Consider the following 20,967-nt stretch of genomic DNA (forward strand, 5'->3'; position numbering starts at 1 on the left):
TGACAAAAGGTTTCATGTTGTAAAGCCAAAGGGAGTGGTAATGGGACAAGTAAAGAAACAGAAGATGTGTCAAGAGGAGGTGTGAATAGCAGCCTTCCAAACGTAAAGTAAAGGAATTAAGAAAGAAATGAGGGGGAAAGAAAAACCAGTTTTAAAAAAAAAATAAGGGATGAAACAAATTGGGGGCAGAGGTTATGACCTAAAATTGTTGAACTCAATGTTGAGTCCAGAAAAGTGTAAAGTGCCAGTTGAAAGATGAGGTGCTGTTCCTCAAGCTTGCGTTCAGCTTCATAGGAACACTGCAGCAGGCTAAGGACAGAAAGGTCAGAGTGGGAGCAAGGCAGGCGGTGGCGTAGTGGTATTATCACTGGACTAGTTACCCAGAGACCCAGGGTATTTCTCTGGGGACATGAGTTCGAATCCCACCACAGCAGAAGGTGGAATTTGCATTTAATTTTTAAAAAAATCTGGAATTAAAAAGCTAGTCTAATGATGGCCAAGAAACCATTGTCAATTGTTGTAAAAACCCATCTGGTTCACTAATGTCCTTTAGGGAAGGAAATCTGCTGTCCTTACCTGGTCTGGCCTACATGTGACTCCAGACCCACAGCAATGTGGTTAACTCTTGCATGCCCTCTGAAATAGCCTAGCACACGGTTGTATCTAACCGCTACAATGTCTATAAAAAGGAATGAAACCGGACGGACTACCCAGCATTGACCTAGGCACCGGAAACGACAATGGCAAACCCAGCCCTGTCGACCCTGCAAAGTCCTCCTTACTAACATCTGGGGGCTTGTGCCAAAGTTGGGAGAGCTGTCCCATAGACTAGTCAAGCAACAGCCTGACATAGTCATACTCACGGAATCATACCTTACAGACAATGTCCCAGACACTGCCATCACCATCCCCAGGTATGTCCTGTCCCACCGGCAGGACAGACCCACCAGAGGTGGTGGCACAGTGGTATACAGTAGGGTGGGAGTTGCCCTGGGAGTCCTCAACATCGACTCCGGACCCCATGAAGTCTCATGGCATCAGGTCAAACATGGGCAAGGTAACCTCCTACTGATTACCACCTACTGCCCTCCCTCAGCTGATGAGTCAGTACTCCTCCATGTTGAACACCACTTGGAGGAAGCACTGAGGGTGGCAAGGGCACAAAATGTACTCTGGGTGGGGGACTTCAATGTCCATCACCAAGAGTAGCTCGGTTGCACCACTACTGACCGAGCTGGCCGAGTCCTAAAGGACATAGGTGCTAGACTGGGTCTGTGGCAGGTGGTGAGGGAACCAACACGAGGGAAAAACATACTTGACCTCGTCCTCACCAATCTGCCTGCCGCAGATGCTGCTGTCCATGACAGTATTGGTAGGAGTGATCACCACACAGTACTTGTGGAGACGAGGTCCCGCCTTCACATTGAGGATATCGTCCATCGTGTTGTGTGGCACTATCACCGTGCTGACTGGGATAGATTTCGAACAGATCTTGCAATGCAAAACTGGGCGTCCATGAGGCGCTGTGGGCCATCAGCAGCAGCAGAATTGTACTCATCCACAATCTGTAACCTCATGCCCGGCATATCTCCCACTCTACCATTACCATCAAGCCAGGAGGCCAGAAGGAGGGCATGCCAGGAGCAGCACCAGGCATACCTCAAAATGAGGTGTCAACCGGGTGAAGCTACAACATGCCAAACTGTGTAAGCAGCATGCGATAGACAGAGCTAAGCGATCCCATAACCAACGGATCAGATCTAAGCTGTGCAGGCCTGCCACATCCAGCCGTGAATGGTGGTGGACAATTAAACAACTAACTGGAGGGGGTGGCTCCACAAATATCCCCATCCTCAATGATGGGGGAGCCCAGCACATCAGTGCGAAAGATAAGGCTGAAGCATTTGCAACAATCTTCAGCCAGAAGTGCCGAGTTGATCCATCTCGGCTTCCTCCTGAAGTCCCCAGTATCACAGATGCCAGACTTCAGCCAATTCGATTCACTCCGCGTGATATCAAGAAATGACTGAAGGCACTGGATACTGCAAAATACTATGGGCCCTGACAATATTCCGGCAATAGTACTGAAGACCTGTGCTCCAGAACTTGCCGCGCCCCTAACCAAGCTATTCCAGTACAGCTACAACACTGGCATCTACCCTGCAATGTGGAAAATTGCCCAGGTATGTCCTGTACACAAAAAACAATACAAGTCCAACCCGGCCAATTACTGCCCCATCAGCCTACTCTCAATCATCAGTAAAGTGATGGAAGGTGTCATCAACAGTGCCATCAAGCGGCACTTGCTTAGCAATAACCTGCTCAGTGATGCTCAGTTTGGGTTCCGCCAGGGCCACTCAGCTCCTGATCTCATTACAGCCTTGGTTCAAACATGGACAAAAGAGCTGAATTCGAGAGGTGAGGTGAGAGTGACTGCCCTTGACATCAAGGCAGCATTTGACTGAGTATGGCATCAAGGAGCCCTAGCAAAACTGAGGTCAATGGGAATCGGGGGGAAAACCCTCCGCTGGCTGGAGTCATACCTAGCGCAAAGGAAGACGGTTGTGATTGTTGGAGGTCAATCATCTGAGCTCCAGGACGTCTCTGCAGGAGTTCCTCAGGGTAGTGTCCTCGGCCCAACCATCTTCAGCTGCTTCTTCAATGATCTTCCTTCAATCATAAGGTCAGAAGTGGGGATGTGCAATCATCAGCGAACAATGTTCAGCACCATTCGTGACTCCTCAGATACTGAAGCAGTCCGTGTAGAAATGCAGCAAGACCTGGACAATATCCAGGCTTGGGCTGATAAGTGGCAAGTAACATTCGCGCCACACAAGTGCCAGGTAATGACCATCTCCAACAAGAGAGAATCTAACCATCTCCCCTTGACATTCAATGGCATTACCATCGCTGAATCCCCCACTATCAACATCCTAGGGGCGACCATTGACCAGAAACTGAACTGGAGTAGCCATATAAATACCGTGGCTACAAGAGCAGGTCAGAGGCTAGGAATCCTGAGGCGAATAACTCACCTCCTGACTCCCCAAAGCCCCTTCACCATCTACTAAGCACAAGTCAGGAGTGTGATGGAATACTCTCCACTTGCCTGGATGGGGGCAGCTCCAACAACACTCAAGAAGCTCGTCACCATCCAGGACAAAGCAGCCCGCTTGACTGGCATCCCATCTACAAACATTCACTCCTTCCACCACCGACGCACAGTAGCAGCAGTGTGTACCATCTACAAGATGCACTGTAGCAACTCAACGAGGCTCCTTCGACAGCACCTTCCAAACCCGCGACCTCTACCAACTAGAAGGACAAGGGCAGCAAATGCATGGGAACACAACCACCTGCAAGTTCCCCTCCAAGTTGCACACCATCCTGACTTGAACTATATCGCTGTTCCTTCTCTGTCGCTGGGTCAAAATCCAGGAATTCCCTTCCTAACAGCACTGTGGGTCTACCTACGCCAAATGGACTGCAGCGGTTCAAGAAGGCAATAAATGCTGGCATAGCCAGTGACGCCCACATCCCATGAATGAATTTTTTTTAAAAAGGTGGAGAATTAAGAATAAAAGGGAAATGGAAGCTCAAGATCATACTGGCATACTGAACAGAGGTTTTCCACAAAGTAGTCACTCAGTCCGCATTTGGTCTTCCCAGTGTAGAGGAGACCACATTGTGAGCAGCTAATACAATATACTAAATTCAAAGAAGTACAAGTAAATCGCTGTTTCACTTGGAAGGAGTGTTTGTTGCCTTGGCTGAGTGAGAAGGGAGGTGTTGCATTTCCTGTGTTTGCATGGAAAGGTGCTATGGGAAAGGGAAGGGGTGTTGGGTTGTGATTGAGGAGTGGACTAGAGTGTCGTGGAGGAATGGGACCTTCAGAGTGCTGAAAGGGGAGGGGCGGGGAAGATCTCTTTGGTGGTAGCATCACGCCGGAGATGGTGGAAATGAGGAGGAGATCTGCTTAATATAGAGGCTGTTAGGGTGGAAGGTGAGGACAAGGGGAACCCGATTGTGATTCTGGGAGGGTGAGAGCAGAAGTGTGTGAAGTAAAATGAACTCGATCTAGCGCCCTGTCAGCCATGGTGGGGAGAATCCTTGGTTGAGGATAAAGGAAGACAAATCAGAAGAACTAATCTGGAAGGCTGCTTCATCCAAACAGTTGTGATGGCCATGGAGAAACTGGGAGAATGGAATCGAGTCCTTACACGTCCTCAAATCCGCTTCCTGTAGTTAAGCTACAAAGTTTATCCTGCTGTACCCTATAGTTCAAGGATTATCTTAATGACAGAAAGAGAGTTTGTTCTCTTTCTCTAGATAAGGTCCAGAAACTGTGCCAGGACAGAGTCTCCCTCATTTGTTGAGTAAATCACAGCATTCAATATAACTCATTTCTATCCTTTCAAGCGCTCCACTCCCAAGACACTGCCACTGACACACAATGCCCATTTATTAATCTGACTCTTGTCATAGGGGAGCACCAAGAAGAAACAATAGGTTAAGGTTCAGAGCACTGAAGTCCAACTGAGTTTAGAATGTGTTGTTGGTATGGTATTGAATAGTATATCAGCAGGTGAAAAGAAAGGGGATCCCTGGCAGTTCAGTCTGTGCTTAAGGCATTTTAGGTCAAGGTGTGTTTTGTCATACAAACAGAAATTGCTGGAAATACTTAGCAGGTCTGGCTGCATCTGTGGAGAGAGAAACAGAGTTAACGTTTCGGGTCTGTGACCCTTTATCAGAACTGGCAAAGTTTAGAAATGTAATAGACTTTGAGCAAGAGAAAAGGGGATGGGGGAAGAAGCCATTAACACTCTCTGGGCTATTGATTTGTCTTTTAATACAATAATCACACACCTTCCTTTTTGTTATTCTTCCCACCCTTCCATTTTCACCTTGCTCAAAACCTATTACATTTCTAACTTTTCTCAGTTCTGATGAAAGGTCACAGACTTGAAACTTTGGCCATGCTTCAAGATGCTGTGATGTATTCTATGATGATTTTGGCTGCGTGCATTTCGCTGTGTCTGTCCTGGGTAGCTATTCGGGGTCTCCTAGGAAGTACTCTTGAACTGTTTTTGTGAAACAAATGATGAGGCCACAGTACAATGCCTTAAAATAAAGACTCTTATGACTGCCTGGGAAGCAGGCATTGACCTGCATTATGCTCATAGAGGAGCTGAATGTTCTGGTTCATCAATGTGAAGCTATTGGGTACAACAGCCATTTATGAACATTTGGTGCTTTCAATGATGCTCTGCACTTTGGGGAGCCCTAATATTTGGAAAAAGTGACTGGTGCGGTTGCTTGCTCTGGCATCGTCTTTCCAAAGTCAACAGCACGAGTGGACACTACATTTTTCCAAGTGATAAAGATCCCCTTTAAACGTCAACTTCCTGTGTAATGAACTTTCGTCTAAAAGCATGAGATATGAGTGCATTAGTCATGAGAAATCAGATTGTTTTTATTTGCATGTCATTATAATATTTTCATTCAGTTCTCATCTGTTTTTGGTGCGACAGCCTGCCACTCTCTCTGCCTTCCCTTCATCCCAAATTCCACTGACTGGAAGTTACTGAACAACACTTTCTGGGGTTGAAGTCCTGCCAATATGATTTTTGCTTGGATTTTGGCATAAGCTATTGGGAAATCGCCCAATATATTTGTTTAGTTAAGTCTCGGATCGCAGCTCATGACTGTAGTACCAAGGAAAGAAAAACCATTTGAATTTTAAACATATTTGACTTTTCTGTGAAAATTATTTATTTTAGTAGATATATAACAAAATAAGGAATTTTTGAAACTTTTTATTGTTTTCTAAGCTCTTAATGTACTGATAAAACAGAGGTTGCTGTCAGAGATACCCAGCCCCTCCACAAGGTGTGCTGTTGCACTCCTTGTCAATAGACTTAACATTCAAATGGTAGCAACGGCGTGAACTTGCTGTACATGCCTGTTAGTTCAATACTAAAGATGGCTGAAAAAGTTATGGCTGATGCATTCAGGAGTAAGTAAGTTTTTAACGGCATAATAAGTGATAATTACTACCGAACAACCTCTCTGACCCTGAAAATTAATTTCACAAGGTGGCATCTTATTCCCTCAGAAGAGAATTGGTGTTGGAGATTTAAAAGAAAAATTACTTTTTCAATTTTTTCTGACTGTCTCTGTGTTCTCTCTCTGCTAATTCTGTCCGTATTTCCCAATCTTTTATTTTGCTTTCAGAACATCATTTAAATCTAATTTATATTTGAACAAAAATAACTGCTTTATACTCCGAAGAAGGGTCACTGACCCGAAACGTTAACTCTGCTTCTCTTTCCACAGATGTTGCCAGACCTGCTGAGTGATTCCAGCATTTCTTGTTTTTGTAACTGCTTTATACTACCTGGTTTGGAATCTGTGGCTGCAATTTTACATGGCGGCGGTGACTCGGCCCACTAGCTGAAATGTCGGCATGGGCTTGCCTCTGCCGGGCCTTGAAGCCATGCAGTGGTTTTGCGTGGCCCAGGCCCTTAAATGACCTAGGTCAGGACTTTTATTTTTTTTTATTTTAGAGATACAGCACTGAAACAGGCCCTTCGGCCCACCGAGTCTGTGCCGATCAACGATGCGGGGGGAGGTGCTCCAGCGGAGGCAGTTTGTGCCGCTGGGGCGGGGGTTCCCTCCTGGTGGGGCACAGGGTGCCCAATCAGGAGGCCCAAATCCCCCAGCCTGCAAGGAGGCAGCCAGGTTTAATTGGGCAGCCTCCTCAGCTGGTGAAGTGGCCGGCTGCTGCTAGTAATACACCAGCAGCTCTGGAAGGAGGACCTTAAGTGGCAATTAATTGGTCACTTAAGGGACTTAATTGACCTGGGGCAGGAGGCTGTTTGCTACCTTTCCCATGGCTGGCAAAATGGCAGTGGGGGCGGGTAGGCATCTGGAATGGCAACCCACCCCCCACCTCCCATTCAATTTTACGCCTCCCGCACTCTGCCTCTAGCCCGGTCCCAGGGGGCGGGGGCAGGGGTTGGGGCGTAAAATTCCAGCCCCTCTCTGTGAGGATTCTTTAACTGGTGGAAAAGCATCAGTGTTTCTTGTCCTGCTCACAAATGCCCTCTAGAGGTCGCTACTCTAGAACAGACACCTGATGATAGGAAGTCGCGCTGTAAAGTCTTTGTCAAATGTCAAATCTTTGTGGGCAGTTGTCAGTGAGGTGCCGTTCCTTTGCTGCTGATTGCAAAATCCAGGCCAGTATCACTTTAAAAAGAAGCACTGAACATCGAGTTACTTGTAACACTTACAGTGTATGAACGGTTGGGACATATTACAGAGATGTGTATAGTCGGCATCAATATATGTTTGAGAGTGATACACGCTCCTCACCCGTGTAAATCAAAATTCTGTAAAGATATACGTGTGATCCACTGCAAACTCTCCCAACTGTGTCTTTAATAGTGAAGTGTAAATTCTTTATTGAAAAATGGTGTTTAGATTATGAAGTAATGTGAGTTGTGAAATTGTTCCTCATGTAGTTTAATTTAACTGCTTCTATTTTCGTCATTGTGGATGCAAATTATAAAAATGGTTTGGAATAGTTTATTTTGAAAACGATCAGAATAATTGATTTCTAAACTATTAGAATATGATAGATTCACAGCAGTTCCAGATGGCTGCATCAACGTGATTAAAACCCCACTAATATATGTATATCTAATAATATGCATTTTTTGTCTGTCTGGATTGTTTTGATTGATCGGTTAAAGGGGTGTATCTGTTGGTGGGTGGTGCCTGGTACGCTCAGTACCCAAATGTTACAGTAAAGATTTAAAATATCTAATTAACCAGCTGTCATCCCACAGGTGCAGAACAACCTCACCAAACATAAAGCGCTCTCCACGCAAGGGAGAGGGGGAAGACTGCATGGGAGGGGGTTAAATAAAATGGGATGGCGGGGGCGGGAGGAAATTCATGGAAGGGATGGAATCGGGGATGGGGTAGAATCAGAGGGATGGCATTGGAAGAAGGGGTGGGATGAACGGAATGGAATGGGTATTACATGTTAGGGATGAAATGGGAAGGATGGAATGACATGGAATGGGGATTTAAAGAAGTACTGTTGCAATAAAGACACTAATTGCACCGCAAATGTTTTGCAGGTTTCTGCTAGTTATGTTATACAGTAACGGGTGTTTATTGAATAGAGACAATCAAACCACTGGCTGTAAATATTGTGACTTTCTGTAACACTGAGCCACTGGTGGTTATCTTCTAAAGTTTGCATTTTGAGGAATTTGCTTTTCGAGATCTCGCGCACCGGGCTGGAGGAATCTTGAGCACTGGGTTGTAGTGAAATATGTATTGATGAAATGTGACTTTTTTTTTCTTGCTTGTTAGGAAGGAAGTCAAGGACAGCTCCTGGTCCTTGGTGCCACAAATCGACCTCATGCCTTAGATCCAGCACTTCGGAGGCCTGGACGATTTGATAAAGAAATAGAGATTGGTATCCCTAATGCTGAAGACCGTGCAGATATCTTGAAGAAGTTTCTGAAGAATGTTCCCACCTTGTTGACTGAGGTGGAGCTGACACAGCTTGCAGATGGGGCTCATGGCTATGTTGGAGCAGATCTGGCAGCAGTCTGCCAGGAAGCAGGTAACTACATCGTACTGTTGGCCTGGTTTTTGTTGTTGCACCATCTTGTGGTGAATATGATGTAGTACCACCAGAATAATACATGAGTTATATTTTAATGGTGCTCTTTGAGGATTTCACCTGCTTAAGTAAAACAGAGTGTGCTGCATTCACTTTACCTCTAATATAAAAATAAGTGCTGTGCGGTGAAATGTTATTTCATTGTATGTCATGTTGCAAGTGATGGGCAGTGTAATATCCAATATGCTGGGCAACAGCGTGGTAGAGCATTAGTTTCCACATACAATTCTGCAAATCAAGAGCTCTTGTGAACCTGAATGAAGGGAGGAAATCACAGGAATAGTCATGCGAGGCTTGTTCTTGGGCAACTTTTAATGTCTAGCTACAGGTACCAAGTGTAGAACTCCATCCATATAACTTGAAATGCGACTGTGTTCAGCCATTTACTAATTATTAATAGCCAGTTTTCTTGCAAATAGATGTGAATTACACCTGTACATCAATTGCGAAGTTCGTGTTATAACTGTGAAAGACAGAAGAAAATGGAGTTTATAACATTTGGGTGAACTTAATGGTTCAACTCTCCTCCTCTTAAAATCGTAGTTCAGAAAGAAATGAATTTCACAACAAAATAACTTGTTAAATTTTCGAGGCAGTCGCTGAGGTTAAAGCTATGGAAAAGCCTTTGAAACTGTTGGTCTGTGTGAATGAGCAAAGTTATTTTAAAATGAAACTTTAAAGTTCAATTTCCTCAGGTGCCACATGAACTGAATATAGATAGTTGGTCACCCAAATTGTAGCTTTGTTGACATATTCTACTGCAATGGGTAGATTTAGGAAAAAAAATGTTGCTTTCTTTTTTAAAAAAAATATAGACAGTAGTTTAGGGGAAAAAGTGAAGTTTGTTTATTTTTGAAGTTATTAATTCCTTTTTTCTTAGACCAGAAGGTGGGTGATCTGTTCCCAGGGGGCTCTCAGGCCACTGCATTGTAGTCCCTGATTATCTTTGGAGTTTTTGTTTTCTCTCTGTCTCTCTTGCCCATCATGAAGTCAACAGTACTGTGGCTTGGCAGACTGACCCTCTGTACTTCACTGCTGTGGCAGCAGAGAAAACTGAACCTCAAAGTTTTCTCTTGAAAATACTTTGATCCCTGTGGTATCCTTGTGATCGGCAGTTTCAATAGCTTCGGCTTTAGCTTTAACCTTACGGTTGGACCGTATCTCCAACACAGAAGTCCTCGAGGCGGCCAACATCCCCAGCTTATACACACTACTGAGTCAGCGGCGCTTGAGATGGCTTGGCCATGTGAGCCGCTTGGAAGATGGCAGGATCACCCGAGACACATTGTACAGCGAGCCCGTCACTGGTATCAGACCCACCGGCCGTCCATGTCTCCGCTTTAAAGACGTCTGCAAACGTGACATGAAATCCTGTGACAAAAACAAGAAATGCTGGAATCACTCAGCAGGTCTGGCAGCATCTGTGGAAAGAGAAGCAGAGTTAACGTTTCGGGTCAGTGACTCTTCTTCGGAACTGACAAATATTAGAAAATTATTACTTTTCTAATACCTGCTGAGTGATTCCAGCATTTCTTGTTTTTGTTTCAGATTTCCAGCATCCGCAGTATTTTGCTTTTATGAAATCCTGTGACATTGATCACAAGTCGTGGGAGTCAGTTGCCAGCATCTGCCAGAGCTGGCGGGCAGCCATAAAGGCGGGGCTAAAGTGTGGCGAGTTGAAGAGACTTAGTAGTTGGCAGGAAAAAAGAGAGAGGCGCAAAGGGAGAGCCAACTGTGTAACAGCCCCGACAAACAAATTTCTCTGCAGCACCTGTGGAAGAGCCTGTCACTCTAGAATTGGCCTTTATAGCCACTCCAGGCGCTGCTTCACAAACCACTGACCACCTCCAGGCTTATCCATTGTCTCTCGAGATAAGGAGGCCAAAGAAGAGAAGAGAAGAAAAAAAGAAGCTATTAATGGTGCTTGAAAAAAAAATGCTTGCTTTGAAAGAGGGGGGACACTTGTTTGTGCAATCCTGTCGATGGGTTTCTTTAGACACTCTTCAGTGTGGGATGTTAATGCAGCATCGTCAGCAAAGAGGTGTTCCCTGATGAGGACCTTCCGTACTTTGGTCTTCGCTCTGAGATGGGCAAGGTTGAACAACCTGCCATCTGATCTTGTGTGGAGGAAAATTTCTTCTTCTGAAGACTTGAGCGCATGTGAGAGCAGCAGTGAGAAGAAGATCCCAAACAGTGTAGGTTCTGACCAGGTCAACGGCTTTGGTGAGATCAATGAAAGCAACGTAGAGTGCCGTCTGTTGTTCGCGGCATTTCTCCTGTAGCTGGAGAAGGGAGAACAGCATGTCAATGGTGGATCTCTCTGCTCGAAAGCCGCACTGTGCCTCAGGGTAGATACGCTCAGCCAGCTTCTGGAGTCTGTTTGAAATGACTCGAGCGAAGACTTTCCCCACTATGCTGAGCAGGGAGATTCCACGATAGTTGTTGCAGTCACCGTGGTCACCCTTGTTCTTTTAGAGGGTGATGATATTGGCATCGCGCATGTCCTGTGGTACATCCCAGCACAAGCAAAGCAGTTCATGGCGTGCTGAGAGTATAGCAGGCTTGGCACTTTTTATTATTTCAGGGGTAATGCCATCCTTTCCAGGGGCTTTTCCACTGGCTAGAGAATCAATGGCATCACGGAGTTCCGATGTTGTTGGCTGTTCGTCCAACTCATCCATGACTGGCAGAGACTGGGCTGCATTGAGGGCGGTCTCAGTGACAACATTTTCCCTGGAGTACAGTTCTAGGTAGTGCTCCACCCAGCGGTCCATTTGCTTGCGTTTAATTTGCGTTTACTTGGTTTAATACACACAGTCAAAATATACATTTGGAATGAAAATATCCATTTCTCCCCATCCTCAATTTTCTCTTACCTCCTTTCCTGGAGATGGCTCTGTGGTCACCAACCATCATCCAGTGCCTTGCCCAATAGCTATTTTTCACATACGAGTCTAAACCGTGAGTGTTGGCAGGCTATTTTATCATGTGATGATGCATGAGTGAGTCTGATCCTCCTCTCTCAGAAGCCCATATATGTATGCATTTTCCAGCAAAAGTCACTAGATAATGGCCAGCAGCTGGAACTCTAGTTCCTTTTTTTTTTAAACTTACCCCTGCCTAGCCCATGAGTGTAGGCATCAATTATTGTTATCTCCTGGCCCAGAAGAGATCAGCTAACATGACAATCATAGGAGCAGGAGTGGGCCATTTAGCCCCTCGAGATTGTTCTCCCATTCAATGGGATCATGACTGATCTGTGACCTAGCCTTTGCCCCATATCCCTTTCGTATCTTTGGTTAACAAAAATGTATCAATCTCGAATTTAAAATTAACAGTTGGCCCAGCATTAACTGCCATTTGCGGAAGAGTATTCCAAACTGCTACCACCCTGTGTGCATTTCCTAACTTCACTCCTGAAAGGCCTGGCTCTAATTTTAATGCTATATTCCCTAGTGCCAGACTCACCAACCAGCAGAAATAGTTTTAGCTTTGAATGTCTCAATTCCATATCAAACAATGTATTTGCCAAATGATTCATCAAGAGAATCTCTGCAGTATCATTTTGTATTTAGTATGACATGCTCAGGGTATTTATTCCTGGATGCTGCCCACCCCCCACACTATGTTTTGGGAGAATCCTGCCGAAAAGCAAACTTGTATTATAATTACATTCGTAAAGATTTTAAATTTTCTCTTGGAAAAAAATGATTGCAACTAGCATATACTCTGCGTCCTGTCACTGGCAAAATGGCAACCAGTGTGATAATTATTAGTAGATGTGCAGACTGGCACAAGCACTGATCACATACAAGTGCTCAGTATGCTGCACTAAATTCTGCTGCATTTTTTATATTTGTATTATTTTAGAGAGTAACTTAGTACAGGCGCATTCAGTGTTGGTACCGTAACAGAATCTACCCCCATCTCTCAGGCATGGTGTACAATGGATTGGCTCACAAGATTGTGCCTGGTACAGCCTCTCCCTACAGAAGTCAATATACAACCATTATTAATTGACTTCAAGTCAGCATTTTGACTATTAGCATTATAGGAAACACTGTCAGTACAGTTTGGCGACTGGTGACCTAAACACTTTCACATGTTTGCAACCTATTGCCCCTGTTTTATATGACTGGGCAATGGGTTGGGAAAGTGTGGTAACAAGCTTGTGCTGTAAATGTGAATATGCTATACACCCTTTTTGCTGAGCACTGCTGTACAGAAGGATCATGGAGTGGTGTCAAGTTGTCCGCAGAGTCAAATGAACTGTCTGTGGCTTCTGACACCAGCACTGTTGACAGAAATCAAACCTGTCTACAGTGATATGATCTTTTACCTTGTCTATAATTAAAAGCAGATGTCACTAGTTTTTTGACAGTGGTTGATGTGTAAACCATCACATTGCATGCATTGAATTTTGGAGATGGAAACACTGTTGGCGTCAATAAACGTTCAGAGCTACCTCTCCCATTACGCATATTGTCAGTAAAGGCATTTTATTACTTAGAACCAGAGAATACCGTTACTGTTTTTTATTTCTGCATAATTTGATTCACAGACTGATTTGATAGTGATGACGGTAGGTTGTGTGTAGGTTGAATTTTTTTTTTGCTTCATCTGTACATTGTTAGGAGCCCAATAAGCTCTGTGATGAGATAGATGCAATTATCTATTCTTACCATCCATAACAGTAGAGGCCTCAATTAGGGGACATGCTGTGAGCTGAAGAAACTCACCTCCTCCCTATTCCCAATTTGAAGTTTAGAACAGAACTATTGGTCACTAACATGCAGCTCCTTATTTTTCTTCATTTTAAATTCCATCCCAAAGATGTTCCCATTCAAGTAACGTAAAAACAAAAAGATTTCCCGGTGGTGATTAAGAATTTACCCCAGAGTTGTAAGATGAGTAATAAGGAGCGTCAAAAGGAACTCATTAGAAAAAGAAAATTTATGAGATGGGGTGGTGTGTTAGGTTAGCCACTGGCCTTTCACCTCCAACCCAGATTTAAATCCAGCTCAGACTGATGGAATAAAAGTCTCCTTTGTCTGTTATCTTATGTAAAATGCAATTGGATAGTCTTATTTCTGTTCCCAGTGGGTGTGGGCACGTAGCACCAAACTGCTGTTAGTTTAACACTGATTGGCATGAACATTGGCAATCTCTCCAAAGTCACATGATGACTAATGTGGAAATTGGAAAAATGCCAGAGAAAATGTACTCGTGTGGCTGGGGCATAGGTACATTTTTTGAATAGAGGGGAAGGAGCTTTACTTTATGGGGCTATACCTGATCTGGGAGTGCTTAATACTGACAAATTAAGATGAGAGTTGTGAGCTAAATTTTCAAAATCATGGAGAATTGATGGGGTTAATGCAGAGAGGTTGTCTGGACAATCTAGAAAATCTAACTTTTCCACAGTGACTCCTGTTATATTGTGGGGTAGACTGCCATCTACTGGAATGATCATGGACATGGTTAAGACATTCAAGAATGGGGACAAAATCACAATGTAACCATTAGCTGTAGATAATGGGTTAGTAGAGAGCCTGAGGATTAGATTACCTTTCCACATAGCTATCTTCATGTGTTAACCTTAATAACACTGTAATGTTACGTGCACTGAGGTACTGTTGTGCTGCAATTTTTGAAGACCATTTTGAAACTTTCTTGAATCTCAGCATTGTAATTTAACAACATAGCAACAGATTTAACATATAATAAAACCTTGTTGGATGTCAGTGGATCAGAGTAGTGCATGCATATAAGAAGGCTTGTGTATAACAGAAATGAGTATAAACGTATTGAGAAAAAATGGTATAAAAATATTAACAGAAATGGAGTCTTGTCATGGCCATATGTTTAAATTAAAATTGCAAGAATAAACTGAGATATGAAATAGACTGGAAATGCACAGCATGTTGATCAGCATCTAAAAGGAGAAAAATCGTTTGAATGCAAGGCTTCTACCTGAAATGATAATCTGTGCTGGTTGGCATGCTGTGCAGTTCTAGCATTTTCTGGTTTGATTTAAAATTTACAGTTTTTGTTTGAATTTTTTGACCAAGTTTGGAGACTGAACCTTGCTTGAAATGTCTGGAATTTTAATTTAGAAAAATCTGCTGGGATACTTTTGTCATAATCAGAAAACATACGGAATCAAATTGATACTTCAGCATATTATGAACAAACCCTGCGGGTTGACATATTTGGTGTAAGCTCTGCAGAGGATTTCCTGAATTGGAGCAAGTAACTGTGAAGATGGATCGAGTGCTGTGCTTGCTAACTCTTGAACTACAGCTTCCATGATCGTATTCTAAGCTGAGAAAGATTGTATACTTAAGTTCTGCATTCAAACTGTTGTCTGTTTCTTTAATTTATTAGATAGTACTGAACATCAATTAGCAGAAAATATCAATCTATAAAGATTTTTGTGCCTGCAGCTTCCTATTCTAATTTTCTAATTGGTAGAGTGTAGGCTTATGTCTTGTTTCTGATTGGTACAGTGCTGCTTTTATAACAGTGAAAATCAATCAGCCAAAAGGCAGAAAATGTAAGTCCCCTTTTGCCACAAAAACAATATTTCAGCTTTAATGTTCACAGCAAGCCAAGGAACACAAAATCAAAATGACAATGGAAAGTTGACCTTTACCTTAAGTGGGTTGGAATATAAAGGCGAGGAAATTATGCTTTAGTTATACAAATCCTTGCCCATTTTCCCCAGACTTCATGTTTGAAACTCTCAAATCAGTTTTCTGCCCTGTGACAGCACGAGAATGGCTTGTACCAAAATTACAAATGACATCCAATGTGACTGTTGCAAAGTAAATTATCCATCCTTCTCCTTCTTGACCTGTCTGTAGCCTTTGACACAACTGATCATGCTATTCTTCTCCAAGACTTTTCTGCCGTTGTCCGTTTGGGTGGAACTGCACAAGCCTGGTTCCGTTCTTAACTATCCAGTTGTAGACAGAGAATCACTTGCAATGGGTTTTCTTCCCGCTTCCTTGCCACTACCTCTGGCATCCCCCACGGATCTGTCTTTGGCCCTCTCCTATTTCTTAACGACATGCTGCTTCTCGGCGATATCGTCTGAAAACACAGTGTCATTTTCCAAATGTATGTTGACAGCACCCAGTTCTACCTCACTACTACCTATCTCAACTCCTCCACTAGCTCTAAATTGATATCTAGTACGAGATGAGCAGAACTTTCCTCCAACTAGATATTGGGAAGACCAAAGCCATTGTCTTCAGTGCTCTCTACAAACTTCATTTTCTAGCCACTGACTTCATCCCTCTCCCTGGTAATTGTCTGAGGGCTCGCAACCTTGGTGTCATATTTGATCCAAAGATAAGCTTCCAATCACACATATTCGCCATCACTAAGACCACCCGTTTTCACCTCGTAACATTGCCCGACTCCACCTCAGCTCATTTACTGCTTGAACCCTTCATAGCTTCGTTATGTCTAGACTTGAATATTCCAATGCACTCCTGGCCAGCTCCGACATTCTAAGCTCTGGAAATTTTAAGTTATTCAAAACCCTGCTGCCCATGTCCTAACTTGCACCAATTCCCATTCACCCATTGCCCTTGTTCTCACTGACCTTCATTGGCTCCTGGTGAAACAGTGCTTTGATTTTAAAATTCTGATTCTTGTTTTCAAGTCCCTCCATGACCTCGCCCTCCCTAACTCTGTAATCACCTCCAGATCCACAATCCTCTAAGTTATGTGCACTCCTCTAATCCTGACCTCTTGAGCATCCCTGATTTTAATCGCTCCCCCATTGGCGGCTGTGCCTTCAACAGCCTCGGGCCTAACTGGAAATCCCTCCCTACACTTCTCTGCCTTTCTTTTCTCCTTTAAGACACTCCTTAACTTTTAGTCATCTGCCCTAATATCTCCTCTAGGTTGATTGCTGCCAAATTTTGTTTGGTAACGCTCCTGTGAATTGCCTTGGGATGTTTTATTAGCTTATTTGCAATATACGGATACAATTTGTTGTAGTTGGTAGTAGTAAGTGGTAAGCTTTGGATAGACCACATCTGGAGTGCTGCATTGAGCACCCCACCTCAGGAAAAATATATTGGCCTTGGAGTGCAAATATACCACAATTATCTGTTGAAAGAGTAACAGAATTAACGTTTCAGGTGTGTGACCTTTTATCAGAACTGTTCTGATGAAAGGTCACAGACCTGAAACTTTAACTCTCTTTTCTTTTCGTACATGGGATATGGGCATCACTGCCCAGGTCAGCATTTATCACTCATCCATTGTTGCCCTTGAGAACGTGGTGGTGAGCTGCCTTCTTGAACCACTGCAGTCAGTGGGGTTTAGGCTTTAGGAAGGGAGTTCCAGAATTTTGGCCCAGCGACAGTGAAGGAACGGCGATATAGTTCCAAGTCAGGATGGTGTGTGGCTTGGAGGGGAACTTGCAGATGGTTGTGTTCCCATGCATCTGCTGTCCTTGTCCTTCTAGGTGGCAGAGGTCGCGGGGTTGGAAGGTGCTGTTGAAGGAGCCTTGGTGAGTTGCTGCAGTGCATCTTGTAGTTGGTACACACTGCTGCCACTGTGTGTCGGTGGTGGAGAGAGTGAATGTTGGAGGTGGTGGATGGAGTGCCAATCAAGTGGGCTGCTTTGTCTTGGATGGTGTGGAGCTTCATGAGTGTTGTTGGAGCTGCATTCATCTAGGTAAGTGGAGAGCATTCCATCACACTCCTGACTTGTGCCTTGTAGATGGTGGACAGTCACCGGGGAGACAGCAGATGAGTTACCACAGAATTCCCAGCCTCTGATCTGCTCTTGTAGCCACAGTATTTATGTGGCTGGTCCAGTTCGGTTTCTGGTCAATGGTAACCCCAGGGTGTTGATAGTGGGGGATTCAGTGATGGTAATGCCATTGAACATCAAGGGGAGATGGTTAGATTCTCTCTTGTTTGAGATGGTCATTGCCTGGCACTTGTGTGGCACGAATGTAACTTGTCACTTATCAGCCCAAGCCGGGTTGTTGTCTGCATCTGGACACTGGCTGCATCAGTAACTGAGGAGTTGTGAATGGTGCTGAACATCGTGCAATCATCAGCGAACATCCTCACTTCTGACCTTATGATGGAGGGAAGATCATGATGAAACAGCTGAAGATGGTTGGGCCTGGAACACTACCCCTGAGGAATTCCTGCAGTAATGTCCTGGGTCTGAGATGATTGATCTCCAACAACCGCAACCATCTTCCTTTGTGCTAGGTATGACACCAACCAGTGGAAAGTTTTCCCCCTGATTCCCATTGACTCCCTTTTTGCTAGGGATTCTTGATGCCTTACTTGATGAAATGCTGCCTTGATGCCAAGGGTAGTCACTCTCACCTCACCTCTTGAGTTCATCGCTTTTGTCCATGTTTGGACCAAGGCTGTATTGAGGTCAGGAGCTGAGTGGCCCTGGCGAAATCCAAACTGAGCGCCAGTGAGCAGGTTATTGCTGAGCAAGTGCCGCTTGATAGCACTGTTGATGACCCCTTCCATCACTTTGCTGATGATCGAGAGCAGACTGATAGGGTGGTAATTGGCTGGGTTGGATTTGTCATGTTTTTTGTTTACGGGACATATCTGGGCAATTTTCCACATTGCCGGGTAGATGACAGTGTTGTAGCTATACTGGAACAGCTTAGCTAGGGGCGCGGTTCGTTCTGGAGCACAAGTCTTCAGTACTATTGCCAGAATGTTGTCAGGGCCCATAGCCTTTGCAGTTTCCAGTGCCTTCAGCCATTCCTTGATACGTGGCGTGAATTGGATTGGCTGAAGACTGACGTCTGTAATGCTGGGGTCCTCGGGAGGAGGCTGATCTGGATCATCCACTTAGCACTTCAGGCTGAAGATGGATGCAAATGCTTCAGCCTTGTCTTTTGCACTGATGTGCTGGACTCCCTCATCATTGAGGATGGCAATATTTGTGGAGCTCCTCCTCCTGTTCATTGTTTAATTGTCCACCACCATTCACGACTGCATGTGGCAGGACTGCAGAGCTTAGTTAAATCTGATCCGTTGGTTGTGGGATCGCTTAGCTCTGTCTATCGCATGCTGCTTCTGCTGTTTGGCATGCATGTAGTCCTGTGTTGTAGCTTCACCAGGTTGACACCTCATTTTGAGGTATGCCTGGTGCTGCTCCTGGCATGTCCTCCTGCACTCTTCATGAACAAGGGTTGATCCCTGGCTTGATGGTAATGGTAGAGTGGGGAATATGCCAGGCCATGAGGTTTCAGATTGTGGTTGAATGCAATTCTGCTGCTGCTGATGGCACACAGCGCCTCATGCATGCCCAGTTTTCAGTTGCTACATTTGTTTGAAATCTATCCCATTTAGCACAGTGGTAATGCCACACAACACGATGGAGGGTATCCTCAGTGTGAAGACAGGACTTCGTCTCCACAAGGACTGTGCGGTGGTCACTCCTGATACTTTCATTGACAGGTGCATCTGCAACAGGTAGATTAGTTAGGATGAGGTCAAGTAGGTTTTTCCCTCTTGTTGGCTTCCTCCCCGCCTGTCATAGACCCAGTCTAGCAGCTATGTCCTTTGGACTCGACCAGCTCGGTCAGCAGTGGTGCTACCGAGCTGCTCTTAGTGATGGACATTGAAATCCCCCACCCAGATTACATTGCGTGCCCTTCCCACCCTCTGTGTTTCTTCCAAATGGTGCTCAACATGGAGGAGTACTGAGTCATCAGCTGAGGTGGGGCAGTAGGTGATAAACAGCAGGAGGTTTCCGTGATATAAAAACAGAAAGTGCTGGAAAAACTCAGCAGGTCTGGCAGCATCTGTGGAGAGAGTAGCAGAGTTAATGTTTCAGGTCAGTGACCCTTCTTCAGAAGGTTTCTGTGCCCGTGTTTGACCTGATGCTATGGGACTTCATGAGGGCTACCAGGGCAACTCCCTCCTGACTGTATAGCACTGTGCCCCCACCTCTGGTGGTCTGTCCTGCCGGTGGGACAGGACATACCCAGGGATGGTGCTGTGTGGGACATTGCCTGTAAGTATGACTATGTCATACTGTTGCTTGACCACTGTATAGGACAGCTCTCCCAAATTTGGCACAAGCCCCCAGATATTCGTACGGAGGACTTTGCAGGGTCGATACGGCTGGGTTTGTTGTTGTCGTTTCCAGTGCCTCGGTCGCTGCCAGGTGGGCTGTCTGGTTTCATTCCTTTTCTTAGACTTTGTAACAGTTTGATACAACTGAGTGGCTTTCTGGGGCATTTCAGAGGGCATTTAAGACTCAACCACATTGCTATGTGTCTGGAGTCACATGTAGACCTGAACAGGTAAGGACAGCAGATTTCCTTGCCTAAAGGACAGTGAACCAGATGGGTTTTTACAACAATCGACAATGATGTCATGGTCACCATTAGATTAGTTTTTAATCCCAGATTTATTAATTCAAATTTCACCATCTACAGTGGTGGGATTCAGAGCGTTAGCCTAGGCCTCTGGATTACGAACTAATTAGTGGGGGGGGGAGGGTAAAATTGAAGGGAAGCTTAAATAATCAAAAGGAAATGAGAGAGCAGAGGTGCAGGGTAGTGAAGATGCGAATGGTAATCAAAGTGTGACAGGAAGGGGCAGAAAATATAAGCAGAAGAATGTAGCAGAAATTAGAACCAGAATGAGTAATAACAGTAAAAAGTCAAAGCTTAAGCCTCTTTATCTGAATACACACTGCATTTGTAACTAGATGAGTTGATGGCACAGATAGAAATTAATGAGTATGACTTGCTAGCTTTTACAGGGACGTGGTTGCAGGGTGACCAAGACTGGGAACTCAATATTCAAGGGTATTCAACGTTCCGAAACAATAGGCAAAAAGGAAAAGGAGGTGGGGTAGCTTTGTTAATAAAGCGAGGTTTCTGTGCAGTGGTGAGTAGTGATATAGGTGCAATAGATCATGATGTGGTATCAGTTTTGGTGGAAATAAGGAATAGCAAGGGGAAGAAGTTACGGGTCGGAGTCGTCTATAGGCCCCCGAAGAGTATCCTCACTGTAGGACAAAGTATAAATTGGGAAATAATGGAGGCGTGTAAGAAGGGCACTACAATTGTCATGGATGATTTTAATCTGCATATTGACTGGACAAATCAGATTGGCAGAGGTAGCATGGAAGACGAATTTGTAGAGTGCATCAGGGATTGTTACTTAGAGCAATACGTTGCAGAACTTATCAGGGAACAGGCTATTTTAGATCTAGTAATGTGTAATGAGGTAGGATTAATC

At 44.5% G+C, this 20,967-nt stretch overlaps 1 protein-coding gene across 5 annotated transcripts in view; it reads left to right on the plus strand.

Moving 5' to 3' along the window:
* afg2a (AFG2 AAA ATPase homolog A) overlaps positions 1 to 20,967 on the plus strand; it is a 607,544-nt gene that overhangs the window by 68,975 nt on the left and 517,602 nt on the right. For all 5 annotated transcript variants that reach the window (XM_068042637.1, XM_068042646.1, XM_068042657.1 and 2 more), the window contains exon 9: positions 8,386 to 8,641. In XM_068042637.1, the coding sequence (XP_067898738.1) occupies positions 8,386 to 8,641 (256 nt within the window). The remainder of the gene's footprint in view (positions 1 to 8,385; positions 8,642 to 20,967) is intronic.

Source organism: Heterodontus francisci, chromosome 1 (assembly GCF_036365525.1).
Source record: "Heterodontus francisci isolate sHetFra1 chromosome 1, sHetFra1.hap1, whole genome shotgun sequence".
Classification (NCBI taxonomy): domain Eukaryota; kingdom Metazoa; phylum Chordata; class Chondrichthyes; order Heterodontiformes; family Heterodontidae; genus Heterodontus; species Heterodontus francisci.